General features: G+C 37.4%; 1 protein-coding gene and 1 pseudogene across 9 annotated transcripts in view; both read right to left on the bottom strand.

Annotated features, from left to right (window-relative positions):
- KAT6B (lysine acetyltransferase 6B) overlaps nt 1-22,904 on the bottom strand; it is a 190,055-nt gene that overhangs the window by 154,611 nt on the left and 12,540 nt on the right. For all 9 annotated transcript variants that reach the window (XM_037055973.1, XM_037055971.1, XM_037055972.1 and 6 more), the window contains one exon: nt 20,454-21,336. In XM_037055973.1, the coding sequence (XP_036911868.1) occupies nt 20,454-21,074 (621 nt within the window). In that variant the 5' untranslated portion in view covers nt 21,075-21,336. The remainder of the gene's footprint in view (nt 1-20,453; nt 21,337-22,904) is intronic.
- LOC118993522 (uncharacterized) lies at nt 2,806-2,878 on the bottom strand (annotated as a pseudogene).

Here is a 22,904-nt window from a genome sequence, read left to right as displayed (position 1 = left end):
AAGGCATTTCCTAACTCATGAAGACATAATTACAGGTAACCAAAATGCCATCATTATACGAAGAATATTAACAACATAAATGCATTCATGTCCCCTAATATCTGGTCCAAATTCCAATATGCCTAGTGACCCCCCCCAATTTCTGGTAGAGAATCCAACCAAGGTTCATGCATGACATTTGGTTTTATTGCCTTTTTACTAGAACATTCTGGAAAAAATTAATACAGACACTATATGAAACTGGCAAAAATTGTGAGGGAGGCACACTTTGGTATGAAAAACACCAAACTAAAGGTTCAAGGGAAGTATGGGGAAAATAATCTAAATACTTAACAAAGAACACCTCCGCTACTGAACTCATTTACAGCGCACAAAGCTCTGAAGGAAAACACGTAAGACCTTGACTTTGCGTACAGGGCCTTAAAAGGGATGAAGTCTAACGATCACTGTCAGACCATACAGATATGCGCCAAAATGTTGTGCTTCAGAGTTCAAATAACTAGCTCATCTCTTGTTGAACGGGCACTGTGACTGGTAACTGTGTTAGGTGCTTAAATGCATTATCCCGTTAACTCCTAACTGACAGGCCTATGAAAAGTATTTTATTATTCCTATTTTACAGATGAGATGGTTGAGGCTCAAGGAGTTTAATGGTCCTTTGTTTTTTACTAGAACTTTTTCAAGAATGTACTCAAACATTTCTTTTTCTAATTTTATTTTTATTTTTGGAGAGAGGGGGAAAGGAGGGAGATAGAGAAGGAGAGAAGTATCAATGTGACAGAGAAATATCAATTGGCTGCCGTCTGTCCACACCCCAACTGGGGACCAAACGTGCAACCCAGGCAAGTGCCCTGACCAGGAATCGCAGCCGCGCCCTTTTGGTTTGTGGGGAGATGCCCAACTGAGCCACACCAGCTGAGGGTCATACATTTCCTATATACCAAAAAAAAAAATTTCAAAAGAACAAGAAGTACCAAAAGTATAAACCTATTCTTTCTTAAAATGTGTATATAAATACCTGTATGATATTTACCTAGCAGTGCTTTAAAGGGCCTTGGAAGAAACAAATTATTAACTATAACTGTCTTTGGAAAGCTGTTTTAGAAGAACATGCATGGCCAATGAGGAACAACTTTTATTTTTCACCTTACATGTTTAAATTTTTGACATTAGGTATGTATGACTTATTACTTCTTATAAAAGTCAAAAATGCAAATTTTAAATTTAAAGTGCCCTTATTATTTCAATCACACTGCCACCAGTGTGTTTCAAGTACTATCACCCACTAGACATGTTTGGTTTTAATTTTAGGTAAAAAATATTTTTTACATTGTTTTACTAAAAAAAATTATTCTATTATAACTTGTTACAATAAAAATTTGTAACAAGGGCGCTGTATTATATTATAGCTCCTAAAATCCAATAATGTGTTTTATGTCTCCCTCCCTCCCTCCCTCCCTCCCTCCCTCCCTTCCTCTCTCTCATACACACACACACACAAAATCTGGTCTCCCTATGTGAACAGAACAATAAAAGGATGGACAACAAGAAATAACTTACAAACACTTCTTTACTGAATAGACAGGATTCTAAAATTTTGTAGGTGAATTTATTAAGACTACAGTTTTTAAATATGCTGAGAAAATCTACTATTCAAAGGGATGTCGCTCATTAAAGATACACCATGAAACTGTGGTATTCAAAGGCAAAAAACAAAGACAGCTGAATATTAAGAAATCAGTTATTGCCCTGACCAGGTGGCTCAACTGGTTAGAGCGTTGTCCCAATATGCCTAGGTTGTGGGTTCGATCCCCCATCAGAGCACATACAAGAATCAACCACTGAATGCATCAATGAGTGGAGCAACACACTGACGTCTCTTTCCCTTCCTTTCCCTCTCTCCCTCTCAAAATCAATAAACAAAATTTTTTTTTAAAGAAACCAGTCATTATAATTTATCATATTAAAGATCAAAGGAACAAAATCTTATATCTCCATAAGTATTGAAAAGACATTTGATAAAATTAAAAATCCATAACTAATGAAGCTTTAACATGATAAATAAATAAGCCAGCATCATGTTTAGTGGGGAAGATATTGAGGAATCCCCCCAAACACACCCACTATCGCCAGTGTTCTTTTACATCATTAAGGAGGTACTAGAAAAGATTAAACTCAGACAAGAAAAAGATTTAAGACACATAATTAAGAAAGGAGAAATAAAATTTAAATGATCATTATTTGTAGATCACAGCATAACATACATGCCTGGAATAATACACTAAAAAGTATTATATACCAAAGGAGAGTTTGGTAAGGTGGCTAGGCACAAAATTAATACATAAAAATAACTTTCCTGTATTAAAAAAGAGCCATTAGAAAGTATAATGGAAGAGTCCATTTATAATAGCAATCAAAAAAACTGTACCTAGGAATTAACTTAACAGAAAATTAAAATCCTTCAATACACGCTACCCACACTCTATAAACACCTACACTCACATACAAAAAATTTTAATGAATGATAATGGTTATATTACAGAAATATTTATAGATAAAATGAGATCTGGGATTTCCTTCAGAACAGGGGGTGGGGGAAAGGGTAGGGATGTAACTGAAGCAGGAAAGGTGATGAGGTAAGTATTGTCATAGATGGTGAAAGTGAGCATTGCTCTTGATTTTTTTTAAATATGCTTAAAGTGTGTTACAATAAAATAATGTAAATAAAATAATAAATTAAAATGGGGAAGATATACCTGTTCTTCAATATTTAAGACCCACTATTATAAGAATACCATTCTATGAACTGAAAACTCCAATAAAATTACAAAATCTTCTGGTAACGAACTATAGAAATGATCCCTGAAAGTACAGTCTTACAAAATCTTCTGAATACTAGTCAGCTGCCTCTAACATCTATGTGGAAAAGCAAGAAAGCACACTAAGTCAAGGAGAATCTGAAAAAGAAAACAAAAGACCATTAGCCTACAAAAAGTGGGGTGGTAACAAATGTTGGTGAGAACATGGAGAAATTGGAACCCTCATACATTGATGGTAGGAATATAAAATTGTTCGGCTGCTGTTAAAAGCAGTTAGGGAGTTCCTCAAAAAGTTAAAATTCCCGTATGACCCAACAATTCCACTCTTGGTTTATGTCCAAAAGAATTAAAAACACATATCCAAACAAACACTTTTTCATGCATGTTCATACCAACGCCGTTTGTGTTGTCTACAAGACACTTTAGATTGAAAGACATAAATAGGTTGGAAGTAAAAACAATTGAAAGGACATACTGTGCAAACAGTAACCAAAGAAAGGTGAAGTGGATATACTGTATCAGATAAAGGACTTGAACATAGAAATTGTTACTAGAAACAAAAAAGGACACTGTGCAATAAGGAAAGTATCAATGTATCAAGAAAACATAACATTATAAATATATATGCAAACTAAAAATGGATCTGCCTTTTGACCCAGCAATTCCACTGCTGGGATTATATCCTAAGAACCCTGAAACACCAATCCAAAGTAACCTATGCACCCCAATGTTCATAGCAGCACAATTTACAATAGTCAAGAGTTGGAAGCAACCTAGGTGCCCATCAGTAAATGAGTGGATCAAAAAACTACGGTACATTTACACAATGGAATTCTATGCAGAAGAAAGAAAGAAGGAGCTCCTACCCTTTGCAACAGCATGGATGAAACTGGAAAGCATTATGCTGAGTGAAATAAACCAGGCGGTAAAGACAAATACCATATGATCTCACCTTTAACAGGAATAATCAACAAAACAAACAAATAAGAAAAATATAACCAAAGACACTGAAATAGAGAACAGGCTGACAGTGACCAGAGGGGGGGGGGGAATTTCAGGGGAAAAGGGGTAAGGTTTACAGGAACAAATATAAAAGACACATGGACAAAAACTAGGTGGGGTGGAAATGGGAGGGAGGTGGGGAGGAATGGGTAGATGGGCTGGGATGGGAGTAAAAGACAGAAAACTGTACTTAAACAACAATTAAAATAAAATTTAAAAAAATAAGTAAATATATATGCACCTAAAAACAGAGCCTCAAAACACATTAAGAAAAAGGGTCAATACTGAAAGAAAAAACAGACACTGTAACAGTAATGGCTAGTCATCAATATTACATTTTTAATAATAAAATAACCAAGCAGAAGATCAGCCAGAAAACAGAAATTTGGGGCAGTGGTACAAACCAACGAGCCCTAACAAACATCTGTGTCTCCACCCAACAGCAGCAGAATCTGCATTCTCCCCAAGGGCACATGGAACATTTTTCAGGCTAGACCATATATATGTTAGGCCGAAAACCAAGCCTCAATAATGTAAAAGGACTGAAATCATACAAACTTTGTCCTCTAACCACAATGGAATAAAATTACAAACCAGTAACAGAAGTGAATTTAGAATAACAGCCCAGTGTAAAACTCTGGTCAATACTGAATGAGAAGCAGGTGGCTAGAGAGGTCAGACAGCAGAGTACTGGCCAAAGTCTGATGGGCAACAGCTTAAGGCATGCCCAACAGGTAACCCAGTCTCTTCCAACTGTGCAAGACTTCATAAAGCAAGGACGTCTGACATATGAACTTTTATGCCATTTGAGCCAATAGCTAATCAGCTAAAATAAACCCTTTTCTGAACCCTCAGGTTCATAAAATGATCATAAGAACTCAGTGAAACATAGGCTGACATATAGCTAGGTGAGAATGTCTAGAGACCCACAGTATTTTGGGGCAAATAATTTCAAGTGGCTGCATAGAATCCAGAAATTCTGGGGAATGAGAATACTGTACCAGGGAGGCCACTTGCCTCTTGCCCCCTTCCCTCCTCCTCCCTTCCTCCTTCCCTACACTCCAAAGCAAAACTGGAGACAACCCTTCAAGTTAAATGAGGTTAAGTAAAATAAAAGTTGGAAAGTTAAATGAATTAAAATTTCAAAGGCAAAAGTAAAGCTAAGTATTAAGAGCCATTCAGATTTCTAACAGACATAGTGTTATGTGATTTTTTTAAAGGCATTCTAAATTGGTGGAAGAAGTAAGAATTTTTTCTTTTTAGATTTTATTTATTTATTTTTAGAGAGAGGAAGGGAGAAAGAGATGGAGAGAAATATCAATGTTCGCCTCTCTCATACTCCCCACTGGGGACCTGGCCCACAACCCAGGCATGTGCCCTATACTGGGAATCAAACCCACAACCCTTTGGTTTGCAGGCCAGCACTCAATTCACCAAGCCACACCAGCCAGGGCAGAAAGTAAGAATTTTAATATATGATCCTGGAACAATCAGTCAGCTATTTTTAAAAAAATGCTTTCACCATTTGCCAAAATTAAAAGTTGCAGATAATTTTAAGGACTTAAACATATCACTAAAGACAAACAAAAAACTAAAGGGATGCCCTGGCTGGTGTGGCTCAGTGGACTGAGCGCCGCCTGTGAACCAAAGTGTCACTGGTTCGATTCCCAGTCAGGGCACATGCCTGGGTTGAGGGCCAGGTCCCCAGTGGGGGGTATGCAAGAGGCAACGACACACTGATGTTTCTATCTCTCTTCTTCCTCCTTTTTCTTCTGTCTAAAAATAAAATAAACAAAATCTTTTTAAAAAAACTAAAAAAAAATATTAGTAGATGCCTCTGTGAACTAAGGATGGGGAAGATCTTTCTAAAAATAACCATGAAAAATCACAAAAATTGATAATAATATACTTTGTGGCTCAACTGAATAACATTTGCATATTCCCCAAAATATCAACATAATAAAATACTAACCTAAGCAAAAATGAAGACTTAATTACACTGAGATGAGAAGGGAAATAGAAAAGGGTGTATATGAAGAACTTTATCCTTATTTTTCCTAGCAAGAAGTCAATAGAAAATATCTAAAAATGAAATTCAGGAAACAGTATTATAAGACTCTTGTTTAAAAATACAGAACTCTGGGCCTGGCTGGTGTAGCTCAGTGGATTGAGCGCGGGCCTGTGAACCACACGATCGCGGTTCGATTTCCAGTCAGGCCACATGCCTGGGTTGCAGGCCGTTTCCCGGCAGGGTACTCACAAGAGGCAACCATACATTGATGTGTCTCTCCTTCTCTCCTTCCCTTCCTCTCTAAAGACAAATAAATAAAATCTTTAAAAAATAAAAATAAAAATATACAGAACTCTGCCCTGGCCGGTGTGGCTCAGTTGGTTGGAGCATCATCCCGTAAACCAAAAGGACACAGTATGATGCATGGTCAGGCCACCTGTCTGGGTTGGGGGTTTGGTCCTAGTCTGGGCACATTCAAGAAGTAACCGATCAATGTTTCTCTCTCATATTGATGTTTCTCTCGTTTTCTCTGTCTCTCCTTTCCTCTCAAAGCATGTCCTTAAGTGACATTAAAAAAAAAAAAAACAGAACTCTTAACTTACAGAATAAATGACTAAATATACTTGAAAAGTTGAACATGGTTGCCTCCGGGACATAGGAATGAAGGATGGGGAGATAACCACAACACTACAGTTACTAAGCAACAACAATTAAACATGGAAAATGTTCAAGTCATTCATAATCAAAGAAAGGCAAAGTAAAGAGAGTAACAGGGATCCACTCCTCTCCCACATTAGCAAGGTAAAGTAATGGCTAAGAAGCAAGTAGATGTCCAAGGATCTCATCTTTTACCCAAGAGTGCAAATTGGAGCTACCTTTGGACGAGTTTTTTGACAATATGTTCCAAAAGTCTTAGAGAAAGAATTCGTGTTTATACCCCAGTATACCTCCTCTAATAATCTATCCAGGAAGAAATAATTACCCATGCATACACAAATTTTTAGTACCAATATTATTTGTAATAGTTAAAAAAGTAGGAACATCCTAAATATTAAACAGAGACATGAGAAATCCTAGCAGCAATTTAACATCATGCTTCAAAGAATAAACAAGAATATGGGGAAAGGCTCACAACAGACTATAAATATAGAAAGCAAAATACAAAATTATATAGCTAACATATTCCTCTTTTTATTTAATTATAACAAATATAATAAATAAACTTTTAACAGTAGGCATCTCGGGGGTGAAATTTTCAGTCATAGTATTATGACCCCTTAACCCTTCTGTATTTTTCAGTCTGTACAATGAGCATGTGTTACTCTGAAAACAGGTTCATTTTCTGACTATTTAAATAATAAAAAATGAAGGAAAAAAACAACACAGAAAGGAGGACTTTAGCCATTCATGGTCTCTGTGACCAGAGCAAGCCTTCAACAGGAGAGGAAGTCTTCATTAGAAAATGATAAGGACATCAAGTGACACTTTTCTTTCAAGAGCAGGGTGGCGAGAGAAAGGGTGCCAGGGTCTGCTGCCCTTCCCCAAGTCCTGGGCTCTGTTCAGCTGCCCTTTCTACCAGGGTTCAGAAAAAGCTCCTTCAATACCTTGCTATCTCAGGCCCATGCAGCTATAGCAAACTGTCCCTATGCAGAGTCAGTGCTACCGTTATCTCCACACGTCCATCAGCTGAGCAAACTAAGACACAGACTATACTCGCCCAGGGGAAATGTCAGGATTTGAACCTAAGAATTCTGGCTCCAGAGCCACTTCCTCATAAGCCTCCTTTACAAGGATCTCTAAGATGTCTAGCAAGAACTAGGGCCCTGCCCAATTAACACATCTAGACTGTTTCCTGGACCACATAGGCAGACCCAGTTTGCTCATCTATAAAAAAAGAAAGTTAGCCTCAGGCAGTGATTCCCAAACTTTTGTTGCACAGTGGCGTTGCCCAAGATATTAAAAAACTTCTAATACATTCTGGTTTAATGGGTGTGAGGGTTAATCTGGGAATTGAAATTTTTAACAGCTCTTCAGACGATTCAAATGTGCAGCAAAGTCTGGGAACCACTGGCCTGAATCAAATTACCTGTTAAAGGAGGGGAGAGGCTAGAGGCTCCAGAAAAATATTCATAAATATCTAAGTCCAGCATTCTGAATACAATTTCAGGGGTTCGCAAACCCCTGAGGAGTCGCCGGACCTCAGCATAACACTCCTGAACTTGGTCACCTCAACAATCACCTGCAACTGAAATGTTATTTTCCAGTTGAAAATGATCATACAACAGTTTTATTAAATCAATTTGTTAGAAACAAGGTATAAATTTAATGACTCTTGGTTTTCTATTCTGAAGCACAAACACCAAGTTCAATTAACCAATGGTTTTCTTTGGGATGTGTATTGGTTTTCTTTGGGATGTATATTTGGGAGAAATGAGGAAAGGGATTGATTAGCAGTATAACCTTCTATCACAACACAATACAAAGTATGTTACCACATGCAAAATTTCTAAGTGGCTGTTGTGAGAAGGGGACAGGAGAGGGCCCGTCACTGAATCATCTTGGGAAAAGTGCAAGCTAAGACAGCTAAACTTCAGAACTTCTCTGGGACTTGAAATCTCAGAATGTTATCAGCATCATTAACATCTTTTTTTTTTAAACAGACAAATAGACTTATGATGGTCAACTTTTAAAAAAAATTTTATCTACTTTTAGACAGAGGGGAGAAAGAGAGGGAGAGAAAAACATAGATGTGCCAGAGAAACATGGACAGGTTGCCTCTTGCACATCCCCTACTGGGGACCTGGCCCACAACCCAGGCATGGGCCCCAGCAGGAATTGAACCTGGAACCACTGACCTGTCCGTTTTCAGGCCCACGCTCAATCCACTAAGCCACACCAGCCAGGGCAGCATCACTAACATCTTAAAGAAAACTACTTCCTTCCACATCTCAGAACACCATTTAGGAAAAGCCACCTTAAATGAATTTTAACAAGCTTTTTTCAGTGAGTGCCTATTAAAAACACTTTCTAAAAAATTATTTTAGAGAAAGAAAGGGGGAGAGAGAGAGAAAGATTGATTTTTTTCCACTCATTTATGGTTGATTCTTGTATGTGCCCTGATGGGGATCAAACTGCAACCCCAACATATCAGGACAGCACTCTAACCAACTGCCCTTCCCAGCCAGGGCTTATAAACACTTTTTAGTCACTTAGAGGTCCAGCTTATAAGAACCTGTGTCTAATTCTTTAATTTTTTTTTCTTCAGGAGACAAACAAGAGGCCAGGTAGTACAATGGTTAAGTGCACAGACTACGAAGCCAAATGCCTGGGCTGGAATTCTGGCTCCACTGCACAACAGCTACGTCACTCTGGGCAAGTCGTTTCACCTCATGTGCCTCCGTTCCCTCCTCTGCAAACTAAGAATGGAAAGAAGTGCTACCTCACAGTCAAGTTATCATAATCAAAGCATTTTAAGTAGTGCCTGGTGCACAGTAAGCATTATATAAATGCTGTCTGTTATTACCTATTCCTAAAAAAAGAACATTTCAAACACTCTGAAAAAGATCATCGCCTTGGTCATTTGAGGAGGAATCACATAGCTGCATATCTTGCCATGTTTCAAATGGTAATTTTACTTATAATTTGAATATCGTTTGTATTGTGTAACTTCTAGAGTGCTCAGTACAGTACTTTACATGTTGCAAGAATTCAACAGATATGCTTTGATTTCACCCAAATAAACGAGACACCGAGAAGGTGGTGAAGTGGCTGTACTCAACCTGGGTGTCAGGCCTGAAATACCAGCTCCAACACTTCCTGTGTGCGCTCTCTTGGGCAAGGTGCCTTATCTGGCCTGTTTCTTCATCTGTGAAATTCCATTAGTAACAGTACTATATCTCAGGCTTTATATCAAATTATTTTGTATGTATTAAATACTTAGAACACTACTTGCACATAGGAAGCACTAAGTTGACATGCTACTAATATCTGTTTTCATGTCTTTGGTAGTGCCTTCAAATCTAATATGAACTGTTCATACCCACATTTACAAGACACAAGTACATATTTTAAGCATGTTCTCTTGTTTTTGTTGGATAGCATATCTCCTGATATGACAAAAGGGGAGACGGTGAACTAAAATGGTCATGACCACAAATCACGGATTTCAGGAGAGTCAAGGCACTTTCCATTAGATGCATGGTGATCTTCTACTATGTCAGATTTAAAAACAACCTAAAAAGAGGTGGTCTCAATAATAACCATTTATTTTATTTTGCGCTGAAATCTTTAGATGCTAGAAAAATACACACAATTTGCACCTGATCAATGTTCTGCAAACTGCCTGCGGGCTTGTATTCATACCCAAACAAGATTTATTGCACAACATGTTGTGGTAAATTGAAATCAAGAGATTACACAATTTTCCAATAAAGAGGTGATTTTATAAGTGGGCATAAATGTTTTGTGAGGATGTAATTGTTGGCATCCTGTTATATTTCATAGCTGGTAGAAAATGAGATAAGACAGAAGGTTTACAGAGGGGCAGAGCTCATCAAAGGAGAAGATCATCTTTTTTTATCAGCTCTAGAAAGTATGCTCATGGGCTGATAACTAAACAGTTATTCTTTAACAATTGCAACAGTACTCCAAAGCATTTCAACTAACTACAGCTACTGCAAAAGACTCTACTAAAATATTGTGAAATGAAAGGGAATGAAGGATTCTTAAGGTTAACTGCCTTTATGAATCTTCATTTGATATTTATGTTTTTCTGAGTTTTTACTAAGACCTGAACAAATATAACATACATCCACCTACATGATATTTTTCCTTTTTGCCCAACTTCAAGATATAATTTACATATAACATTATAAGCATGATACTGTTCTTTTTCAAATAAGTCTTTATTTTTTCAGCCTACCTAGAGTTCTCTAATTAAAAGATTATTCCCACTTAAATGATAAGACATAAAATTTTTCAAATGTTACTTAAATCATTAAAATGTCACCCAAGAGCCTACCTTATTAAATTGTCTTATACATTTTCATGCATCTGTGGGCATTTAAATGAAAGACCCTCTTCCACAACTTTATGGACACTTCTCAGAAAACATTCTGGATAGCACAACTCCAGTTGTTAAAAACTCTCAAGCTAATCATGCCAGATCCATTTTTAAGTTCTTCGTTTGGTGAATACGTAAACTCGAAATGGAAGCAAAAGGCAGTCCCTGCTTCTGCTGCCATGAAAACAATTCAGGATATAGCACCAGAACTAGAACTCAGGCCTCTTAACTCCCTGCTCCAACTAGCGTTACTCCCATAAACTGTGATTCATTCCTTTCTAAGCAGACTTAGACAATGTACACCACAGCCCCAAAAGCTTCAAAGATTTGCAACCTCCAATGCAAAAAAAAACAAAACTGATTTAGATGAGGATATTGAAATGACTGTGTGGCAGGCAGGGTATTGCCCCCGCCCCACCATACACACAGATGTCCACTTCCTAATGCCAAGAACCTATAAATCTGTCACCCTGCATGGCAAAATGACCTTACTGATGCAATTAAGAACTTTGAAATGGGGAGATTATCTGGGATAATATAAATAGCCCCACCTAATCACAAGAATTCTTTAAAAGCTGTCTGGGCTGTGGTTACAGAAAAATGTGACTATGGAAAAACAGAGAGATGCAATGTTGCTAGCTTTGAAGATGCAGGGAAGGAGCCAGGCAGGAGCCAAGGAATGCAGGCAGCCCATAGAAGCTGGAAAAGGTGAGAAAACAGATTCTCTCCTAGAGCCTCCAGGATGCTGCCTTGCTAATACTGTGATTTTAACCAGATAAGACCCATATTGTACTTTAGACCTACAGAACTGTAAGACAACAAATTTGCATTGTTTTTAGCCACTCACTCATGGGAATATTTTGCAGCAGTAACAGGAAATGAATAATACACAGTGGATAAAAGGCTATTCACATGGCATCAAGGTGTCACCACACAGATTACTTATTAACTACAAAAGGGAAAAAAGGTGCCTTTATAAGAGATCTGGCAGCCACCACCTTAACTAGTTGATGAAAAAGCACCACCAGTAACAAGATAACCTGAAAAGATGTATCCTCTTTATGACAAAAGAGGAAATATATAACATCATCTATGCGGTATTCTTGCCAAAATGTTTACCCTGAATCCAATCATGAGGACACAATCAGGCAATCACTAATTGTGTTGTAGAACATCCTACAAGACAATTGGCCTAGATACTTTTAAAATGTGACTGACAGAAGAAAAATAAAGAGGGAAACTGTTCTCTATTAAAGGAGATAAGACAATCAAATGTGATGTGTGATCCTTAACTGTATTCTTGATCAAAAACAAAAGTTTGAAGTGACATTCTGGGATCATTTGGGGAAATATGGAGTATTAGATAACATTCTTGTTTCACTGTTGAATTTCTTACATGAGATAATAGTATTGTGGTTATACCAGAGAATGTTCCAAAGTCTGTCTGGAAAAAGTCCAGCCATTACTAATATAACAAGAACAGTTTGTGCAACACTGGGTAACCTGGCAGCCAAGGAGAGTGGACTGAAATGTGGATGTGTGAAAAATGATGACTTCACTGTCCTAGTCAGTGGGGGAGGTCAATGCCATGTTGAGTGAGCTTGTGCACTGTGTGGCTGTGACATTCAAAATGACTGAGCGAGTAGAGCAATGCATCTGCATCAAATTTTCTGTTAAGCTTGAACATTCCTCCATGGAAACTACTCAGATGATTCAAAAGGCCATAACCATGGGCAACTGGTGATTGGCACCTTCATCACGATTATGTGCCCACTCATGCATCACATCTCATGCAGAGTTTTTGTGCAAAATATCCAACCACCCAGGTGACTCAGCCTTCCTACAGCCAGATATGGCAGCGCCCTGCGACTTCTGGCTTTTCCCAAAATTAAAATCACCTTTGAAAAGTAAGAGATTTCAGACCTTCAAGGAGATTCAGGAAAATGTGATGGGGCAGCTGATGGCAATTGGGAGAACTGTGTGAGGTCCCAAAGTGCCTACTTTGAAGGGGACTGAGGCACCACTGTCCCATGTACCATGTTTCTTGTGTCTTGTATCTTCTTCAATAAATGTCTCTATTTTTCATATTACATGGCTGGATACTTTATGGACAGATCTCATATACAGTTATTATTACAACTTAATATCATGATATCTTAATATTATTATGCTTGCTCTGTGATTTCAAATAGTTCAGCCACAAAACATGAGTATGTTTATGTATGTGTGTAAATACCCATATGAAAGCATACACACAGGGAAGAGAACAAATGCAACAAAATGTTAACAACTAGTAAATCTAGGTAAAAGAAATACAGCACTTATTGAACTACTCTTTCAACTTTTCGGAAGTATTACAATCTCATAAATTACAACGTTAAAGGGGAAGTATCTTCCTGGCTCCTTCCACTGCCTGCCTTTCCCACTCTCCGCGCATCTTGCCAGTACTCTAACTACATGAAAGAGCTTATGTCCTTCAAACAGTCCACACTCGTCTACTAGCAGATCCCGTTTGGGCTGCTTTACTCACATCTCAAAGCTCAACAGCTAGGGATGGGTTTTGATTATAAGGTAGAAGCTTCTACATGGTATTAAAATACCAGTTTGGGGAACAAGTTGATCAAATATCAAATAGGAATCATCATTTGATGTTCTTAATACTGATATTTAATCTGGGCATTTTTTGCTTCTCTTACTATTGTTCCTCTTACCTCACATAATATCTTTGTTTTTTGAACTTCATCACTCCCTTTCATGATCTGAGAGGGTCACAGCATGGCCATAAACCATGGGCAAAAAGCACGACCAGCCGGATCAGAAACTAGTACAGAAACATTTATGTGCCGCCTCTGGCGCCCAGCCCACATCACTCTGAGTATCACAGGCAGCCCAGACCACAGCTCACCCCTTTCCTGTAGGCCTCATTGCTCTCCATATGGTAGCTTACTGACATCAAAGAAGATGGAAGAAATTATCTAAATTCAGCAGGCTGGTCCCATTCCCTCCCTAGAACTGTGGAAGAGTCATTGATATCTCAATTACCTTTTTTGCAATACCTTTTCCCTGGATGCTAAGATTTTGCAATGCTAAAAAACTGTGTGGGGGCAGGGGCGGGGGGGGGGGGGGGGGAAGGAATCTACTGGACTAACAGATGGAGGATTAAGAACAAAAGACCTCCCTGACAGGGGGAACAAGAACTAAAATATGTGCATATATAGCAACAATACACCTACAATAATAGTACAGAGGCAGAGAAATTGAACTTGTAAATAAAATTAAGTTGCTCTTCTAAAACGCCTGTCTAACCTCAGACAGGAAAAGGCCCAGCATGGTTTCTGTGTGCACTATGCTGTTTTTAATAGAAAGGACACAATCAAGCCAAAACAAACATCTGTTAACCAGTTAAGTTTGTTAATGAAACAAAATTGCAGCTGGTTTTATCAAAGATCAAAAGTGAGGCAAATTAGAGAAAGGATGTATGAACAAAGCTGGTTTCTAAAAAATAATGACTAAAGAATTCTAAACCCATTTGTCAAATTAACACAAATCCTTCCTGGATTTTACTTAGACCATTGATTAGTATTTATTTTATAGCTTTGTAGAGCCCAGCCTCACAGTTTAAATCTAATTGCATTCACTCTAGAACTTTGCCTACATAGTGCATTTTGCAGATTTTTCAAAATATTACCTTTCACAAAGCAAACCCAAACAGTTACAGTCTACATTAACATCCTGCTAATTAAAGGTTCACTTATGAAACGAACAACAGTAGTACACATTTGGAGCTCCTGGGGAAGCTCTGGGAAAGCAGCCCTGTCCCAAGCAGAAACATAACAACAGTGGTTAGCATTTCACCAAGTGCACTGCATACGTCCTTGTCTTACATGTATAATGCCCACCCCGTGCCCCCCACTCACCTAAAGACAATAAGATAAGAACACCCACACACAAATAAAACATACTTTCCTCATGGCTCTGCTAACTCAGCTTGCCACAAATTACATGGCTGATTCATTTGCTGACTTTAATTTAGTGAGCTAATTGATGTTTATGTACTTAGAAACATTAATAGATTGGAGAGATCAAAGTATCTGTGGAGATGCAAATTCACATTTTAAATATTGGTGCAACTAAAGAAAATAGTTTCATGAAATCTACTGTAGTTTAATGTAGAGGCCAAGAAAATTAAGTTTATAAACAAAACAAAAAGTCACAAATTTTAAAGCTAAGTTTGCTATTGCAATGGTAAAACAATCACATTTTCTTATGTATCCTTCATACATTATCATGATACAAAGATGGAATACATAAAATAAATACCCTTTTTCACTCTAAGAAACATTAAAACGCTCTATTTATCAACTAAAGTTAGAAAGGAAAGGATAAATATCTTTGCCACTCAAAACACAATTAGAACAAACTAGCAAATAGCACTTAACTGTTACATAACTTCAAAGTTATACAGTACAGCTTTCCTTAGCTCTAACTGAAAGTATGACTAATGTAGCTGTAGTAATCCAATATGTATATGGAATACAACAGTAAATTCCTGAAAACTGCTGAAAATATCTGAAGTTAGTCAAGAAACCACACCCTTGCATCCTTAATGCTTGCACGGAAATACCATTAGGAAATCAGAGAGCAGACTGATCATTCATGTCAGGATTCCATGTTGCAGAAAATGCAATTACAGTATCAAATACATCTAAGATCCGAAGAGTAAAAAGGAATATTAACACTCATTTTAAGAGTCAAAACCCTCTAACATTATGTTTCTAGTTTACCTGAAGCCTATTTCATTAGAACTCTAGGCAAGTCCCATCTTGATAAAAGCCCTAAAGTGGAACGAGCTGTCATGCCCCAGAGCGCAACAGAAAGACTCATTTACTCTTCACTCTATCTTTCGCTGACTCAACTAACTAGTCTGAGACAACCCTAGGGCTCTCTCAACAATGCCTCAACTACTACTATCTGCTCACAAAAGTTATCCTCAGATACTCTGCTAATTTTCAGGAACTTCAGAAAATTAATTAGCAACATGAACTACAGACTTTTTCCTTCCCTCACCCTGGAACAGCAAGCATTTGATTCACCTATTCATTCACATCATAATACGTTTCTGACTTTGGTCATTCTAAAACTGACTTTCATCCATACCAATTCCAAAATTCAGGTCATATGGAAGAATATATTTTGTAACATTCAGGGCTTTATCCAACTTTCAGTGGAATACACTTAGCTAAGCATTCTCTGAGAAATGTGACATCTGCAACACAAAGGACACCGATTCAAAGGAAAACTAAGGACAACTGAGAGGAGGACATTTGAACTCTACATAATTAGCAGGTAAAAAATACACACATTTCTGCCAAAAAGATGCAGAGTTGTCTGAAACTAGGAACAATTCCCCTTAGGGCTGAGAGCCTCCGGGAAGCCTCTGCCCTCCCAAAGAACAGTGTGGACAAGTGAATGGTGCTGCAGCGGGTACAGGCAGCTGGAGAAGTCCCAGAGAGAGATAAGGAGCTTCTCTCCAGGGCAAGGATAATGGGATGAGAGATTAGAGGACGAATGGAGAAAAGTGAAGGAAGGAAAATCTAAACTTTAATTTATGACATTTCTACAACACAAGAAACTGATGCACGATGACATTCATCTTCTACTTACGGAAATACTTCGTACTAATAATACTGCCAAAAACTGTAATAAAAGAACTCACTAAAAAGGGTGGGGACAACTAGAATAAACAACTGAATAAGCCAAGATCACAAAAAATGAAACACGCTCGTTTCTTAGCCTCACCTCTGATCATCTGAGCTTCTTCTTAAACTCATCTTTTCTTCATATTGACAGGGTCATTGTTCTTGTAACTATATTTGAATGTTTTTGTAAAAAGTCATTACATTTCTTTAAAAAACAATCACATGCCCTACTTGATATTAGAAGTATCTCCCTTTTTCCTGCATAGTCTAGAATGAAAGGTCCCATTTAATAAGTACTATACTAGAAACATACCAAGATTTGACATGAAATAAATTTTAGGAAGCTATTCCCAATAAAGTGAAATACCAAGGAATCTGTTTAAAGTTGAACTAAGGTCGATTTTCTAAAAATGCTAAGGCCCAAATGTTCAAATGAAATCTTAATGCTACAAAATCTGTGGTGATAACTACAAAGTCTCTCTTAGAATATTTGACTTTCCAAAGTCCTAATAATCTGACCTAATTGAGCTTTACCACTTTTAATGAGAAACACTAATACTATCCTTCAGGAGTTCCCTCACGAAGTCGAAGATAGAGTGTTATCTTCAGTGGTTTAATTCATTTCTATATCACCTCACCAAAGAGAGCTTTCTTAAATAAATACAAAGAAGTCCTGCTAAGAAGCCAGTGTGGTAATATCCAATTTGAATTCTCTATCAGAAGATGTGCAATTACATTTCAGAAAGGAAAGCAGCCTTCTATTTTAACTTGCATTGTATTCTTCCTAGCAGTCATGCATAGGAATGATGATGATGTTAAATCTAATTAGACATAGATTTACTATTTTCCCTACTGCTTTCCCATATTGCTATTATAAATAATATGTGCTTTAAAAACTGTAATAGGCTCCTTGCAGCTACCAAATTTAAAATGCCAGAAATCTATTTGTTCAGGGAAAACTGCTTCTAAGAATCTGTACTTTTACTGTTAGTGAAAAGTCACTGCTGTGGACCAGTAAACAGCCCAGCGGTAAAGAGGGCTGGAGACAGACTCTCATTAGAATCTTGGCTTTACTGCTCACCAGCTCTTTAAGTGACTGACCTTGGACAAATTACTCAGGCTTTCAGCCTCAGTTTTTCATCTGTAAAGTAAGGACAATAATCTACAGCCCTAACAGTTATTGTGATAAGGAGATAATAAATATAAGGCACTCAGAATAGTACCAGCATTTAAACCTTAAGAAATGTTAGGTGGGTTTTTTTACTATTTTTTATTCTTTTTTACAGTTAAATGAAACTGCTCAGCCAAGTAACAGCTTCTTTTAAAGACATCAGTTGACTGAATTGTAACTGAGATTACGCCTCTGTACAAACAGCTGCTATTTGTACCATAAATGTCCTCCCACAATTCAAACTCTAGACTTCTAGCACAAAACAATGACAATTTGTCTTTCAAATATGTTAAAGTCCTGTATACAAGAAACTACAGTACAACCAACCAATACAGATCCAAGTTCAGCAGCCAAAGCAAGATAATCATTAGCATATTATGGTTTTAGAGTAAGAAATTCAAAATATTTTCTACAGTACAAGAAAATGTTCACACTGGCTATTTAACACCTTGGATCCCTTTGGGAATCTGATAAAAACTTTAGACCTTGACCCTAGAAAAACATGTGGATACACATAACTGTTTGATTTCAGGAGGTTTGTGGTATACCTTCCCCACACTCATTCATGGAACCAGGTTAAGAATTTTTATTTCATTTACTTAGCAAGTTTGCATGGTTTTCAACTATTTACCACTTGCAATCTCAAAGAACAATATATTATGGTGTAATTTTGATTACAGTTTATTAAGGAAAAGTGCTATCATAATACACAATACAAACAGCATAATACATTGTAGCCAAAATGACTTAACCTCATTTTCATTTATTGTTATTCTTAAGAACTAGATTATAATTATTCAATACAACTGATCTCCAAAATTCATCAAGCAAAAATTCTAGGATACATTTTCTCAGCTTTTCCTGTTATGTGATGGTGCTAACTGGACGATTTAAAGATCAGCATCACAAAAAGAGCAGTAACAATTGCATGCTAAGCAATAAATTACACTGTTCTCAATCCAAGACACTTTCAGAGATGAATTTTCCTTTAGACTAAAAATACTTTGCTACAGATGCTGTAAGAAAAAAATATGATAAGGTTAGCAAGAAATGGTGGGCAAGGTGAAAGAGAAGGACAGGAAAGGAACTGTGGAAAATGTGTACTGGCTCCTCTATCAGGAGTAAAAATATCCCCTAGATCACAAAATTATTGAAGCATACTATCAAATTGCCTAAAGCTGCCTGAATTAGTGCACACACCTGATCACTGTAAAACCTTAATATACCTTAGGGTAATGTATATATTTTAAAAACAAAGATATTCAAATCCATCAAGAAATGGCTCTACACTCCCTTGAGGAATTTCCTAATGTTGTAAGGTTTTATAAAAATATTTAATGAGAAACAGAAGTGCTTAGTGTGGTTGTGTCAGATACAGGAAATAGGATTTAAGTCACTTGCCGCATTTTTTTTAAACAAATGTTATTAAAAAGAAATTTTCATAGGTTAACTTCTTTAGTTATGCCCCTATTCTCTCACAAAGACTTGGGAGTTGCTTACACAAACACAAATACTACCAAAGGATAAAATAAATATTGAGGAAAATTGATAAAATAAAAATGAAGTTAAGATGTAAGTGCTAGGGTTCAGATTAGTCCATGGGAAGGCAAACCACCTGGTCCTACGCAGTTTCTCGAGCTGGGTTCCTATCAGCGTAAACCACTGAGGGAAGCAGGGTCTACCTTAAAGGCTGGCAGTATCCAAAGAGAAAAGTATGCCATCAGTACAACTTTCCATACATTTGTTTCTATCACTTAAAAAGATGTAGTTAATATTTCAACCACCCTTTCTATCAACAGTGATTAATGATACATGATTAATGATACTTATATGAGTGATTAACTCATATAAGTGTATCCACTTGCCCAAAGGACAGACAACAAGCCCCAAAACTAAGGATCTGGATTATTATAAAAAATTTGCTGTTGCTCTACTTTGCTTGTAGTTTGGACCATACTTTCAGTAGCTTAACTTAAGGGGAAATTGCCGTATATGTGTAAGTACTCCAGAAATTACATAAGGCCCAGAGAAGTCAAAGAGCATAAGAAAAGAAACATTATGAGACAAAATAAACATTCAATTTCAAAATAAACACCCTCTGAGAAGTAGGCAATAATAAATGACTTCAAATTAAACAGGCAGGACTTATGTCACATATTAAAACAATTACAGGAATGCATAGGCTATCAGTATTAAAATAATTAGTCTATAAATTCTCCACTGAAAATAATAATAAAGAGGAAAATATACACTATACCTCAATAAAGCTGAAAATGAAGATAAATAATAAATAATTAAAAAGAAAAACATACAAGAGCCTTCCTTACACTTTTAAAAACACTTATGGTCCTGCCTTGAGGGTGGAAGATCAAAGCTATCTATCCTGACCACTTCACACACTCGCCAGTCAGCATGTAAGCAACTCGAGTTTAAAAAAGAAATCACATAATCACCACATTAAGTTCTTCGTCAAACAATGAGGAAGCCCTCAATACATTGTAAAATAAAATAAAATACTTTATAGTATAAAACAATATACACATTCTAAAATATAAAAGCCTGCTCTAAGGTAAAAACATTTGATTTGATCAAACTTTACTCAGAACTTTTGTCCACATAAAATTTAACTGAAACTGCACAAGTCAAATGGGCAACATGTAGAATGCATGAACATTCTCTCCTCACTTACCTGGTCTTTCTCATGGGGTAGAAGGCTGACAGGTGGAAGCGAGGATGGGAAAGCACTGGAGTATTTGGGAGCCCCTTTGCCATCTGAGCTCCCATAATTGACCCTGTACTGCGGTCCGTCTTTCAGTAACCTCCCATTGTTCACTGCACGTTTGGCCCCCAGTCGCAGCCGCTGCTGAAAGGCTGGGTTGTTGGTGGTGCCTGTGAGATCATTTTGACTTCTGAGATACTTCTCTATGTTCTTCAGGGAGGAGCCATTTGGCTCCTCAAGTCCTTCAATTGCTCTCCTTAAAAGTTTGTTCCAATCCACATTGCGGAGATCATTACACGTCCCTCTGGACCCCTTGGTTGACTTAGGAAAAGTGCCTGGTTTAATTGATGAAAAGCGCCCAGGGTTGTCTGGGTCCTTATAGGAGGCAAGGCCTTTGTTGGTGACTTTGAGAACTGAGCCATCCTGAACACTGAGCTCCAGCTGCTCAGAGACCGTCTTCTTATCCAACCCATGGGAAGTACTGACTGCATGGCAGATTCTCTCCTCGGAGGGCCTTTGCTTTTGCTTTTTAATTTTCTGTATAGCTTCAAGAATCCACTCTGTATAAAGTGGGTTTGCAAGTTTTACCATGATTGACAAATGACTTCTTCAATACAAAAGTTACCCATAGAGGTTCTCCTTGTATTTAACAGAACTTGCACATTTAAAAGTCATTCACAATTCAACGAATGGGTAGAGTATTCCAGAACAGAATAAGCAACATCTTACAAACGAACATCCATCCTTAAGAGATTAAAAAGAGACACAACAGGCAACGTTGATAGTTGTCTTATTTGACCAACGGGAAAGACTGTATTTGGGCGAAGAACATCTTTAAGTAGGAAATCAAGACCTTGAAGGATAAAAAGGGGAGAAGGCTCTTAATAAAGGGACTTCTAAAAATAAATAAAAAGACTCTTCAGTATTACTGTTTCCAATGCAAAATGACCCCAGAAGTAATGACAGGAAAGTATTATGTAACCAACTCTCACTGACAATATTTTCCAACCAGAAATTGGGTCTCAGTCTGAGAAAGAACTTTTTAAAGGACTTTTCACTTGTTATTTACATGAGGTCACTTATAGGGAATTCAAAAGATCACAAGTAAGTTATACGTTTAACAGATAACCTTTATTGAAATAAAATTATATGAAAGTGGTTCAAAATATATGTCTATCATAAACATAAAATCAATATCAAGAATAAGTCTATGATACAAAAAATCTGGTGGAAGTAACTTAAACTTACTTTAAGAAATCTCAAATCTAAAAAAAGAACAATAATACTGATTCTTCTATTTCAAGTAGATATTTCTCAAGCTTTGCAGGTAAGAAAATTTCCCATCTAGCCACTTCTATAGAGTCATACCCTCCCACCCCTTTAAAGAGTCTGTGACACTTTCTAACCCACAGGTCGGAAAACTGAAATGAATATAGGAACATAACCCTCTACCTTTTAAATAATGTAGCATTTTAGGTACCTTACTACCCAGTTAACTCATGAAACTCAGTACATGGAAGGTTCACACAAATCTGATTCCAGGCAGACAGTGGTACTGCTCTGTGAGAGCCGCTTGGTGTACACAAGAACCATCCTGGACTTCTCATCTCGCCTTAAGGATACCTGCAAAGAGCGCCTGGCCCAGGAGTGGGGTCAAATCTGGGCTCTAAATTTGCTTCTGCACTGATAACATCCACACCTTAACTCTTTTTATAGTTTAAGGTTTAAGACCGTGCTCACATTTAACTTATCATTTATCTCCACGACAACAGTACAGGGAGACTGAGGCTGAGGGTAAGATAGAATCCACTCAAGGTAACAGTCAGTCATCGACTTAAGGTTCAAACGCCATCACTCTGAGTCCAGCACCATCTTTACTGAGCTACAGTTGCCTGCTCTAGCCGGTTCTTCCTCCGCCCTCAGACTAATGGAGTGGAAGCCGGCTCTACCAGTGCCTAAGAAAGAAACCCTGGGTAAGTGATTTAAGTTGCAGTCACTTCATCTGTAGGGTAATAATAACATATCCCTCACAGAATTATTGAGAAAAATAAGTGAACACAGTACCTAATATTTGATATACAATCATCGCTTCCATCAAATGTGATGTCTACACACTGAAAAATGTCTCATAAAATATAAAATTAAAGTCTTCTCTGGTTATTTCTAAGATTTAATGTACCTTAAAAAGAAAATTACTGCTTTCTTCAAAACTTTAGCCAGATATCCTGAAAAATACAACATCTGTTTGCAAAGACTCTATTGCTGAAAAACAACTGGGCCGCTGACCAATATTAATCAGTCAGCTTGGAAGCCGCCATTTAGAAAGGACTGTCCTCCTCGCACTCAGTAAACTGTAGGTTCACTTCATTTCTTCCCCTCTGACTCAGAAACTTGTGGCTGAAGGGACTGTCAGAGGTCAAT

The sequence above is a fragment of the Sturnira hondurensis genome, unplaced genomic scaffold (genome assembly GCF_014824575.4).
Source record: "Sturnira hondurensis isolate 20B ecotype Veracruz unplaced genomic scaffold, ASM1482457v3 Scaffold0008761, whole genome shotgun sequence".
In the NCBI taxonomy this organism is placed as follows: Eukaryota; Metazoa; Chordata; class Mammalia; order Chiroptera; family Phyllostomidae; genus Sturnira; species Sturnira hondurensis.
Note: the sequence above shows the minus strand (reverse complement) of the source record. Positions and strands in the feature narration are given on the sequence as shown.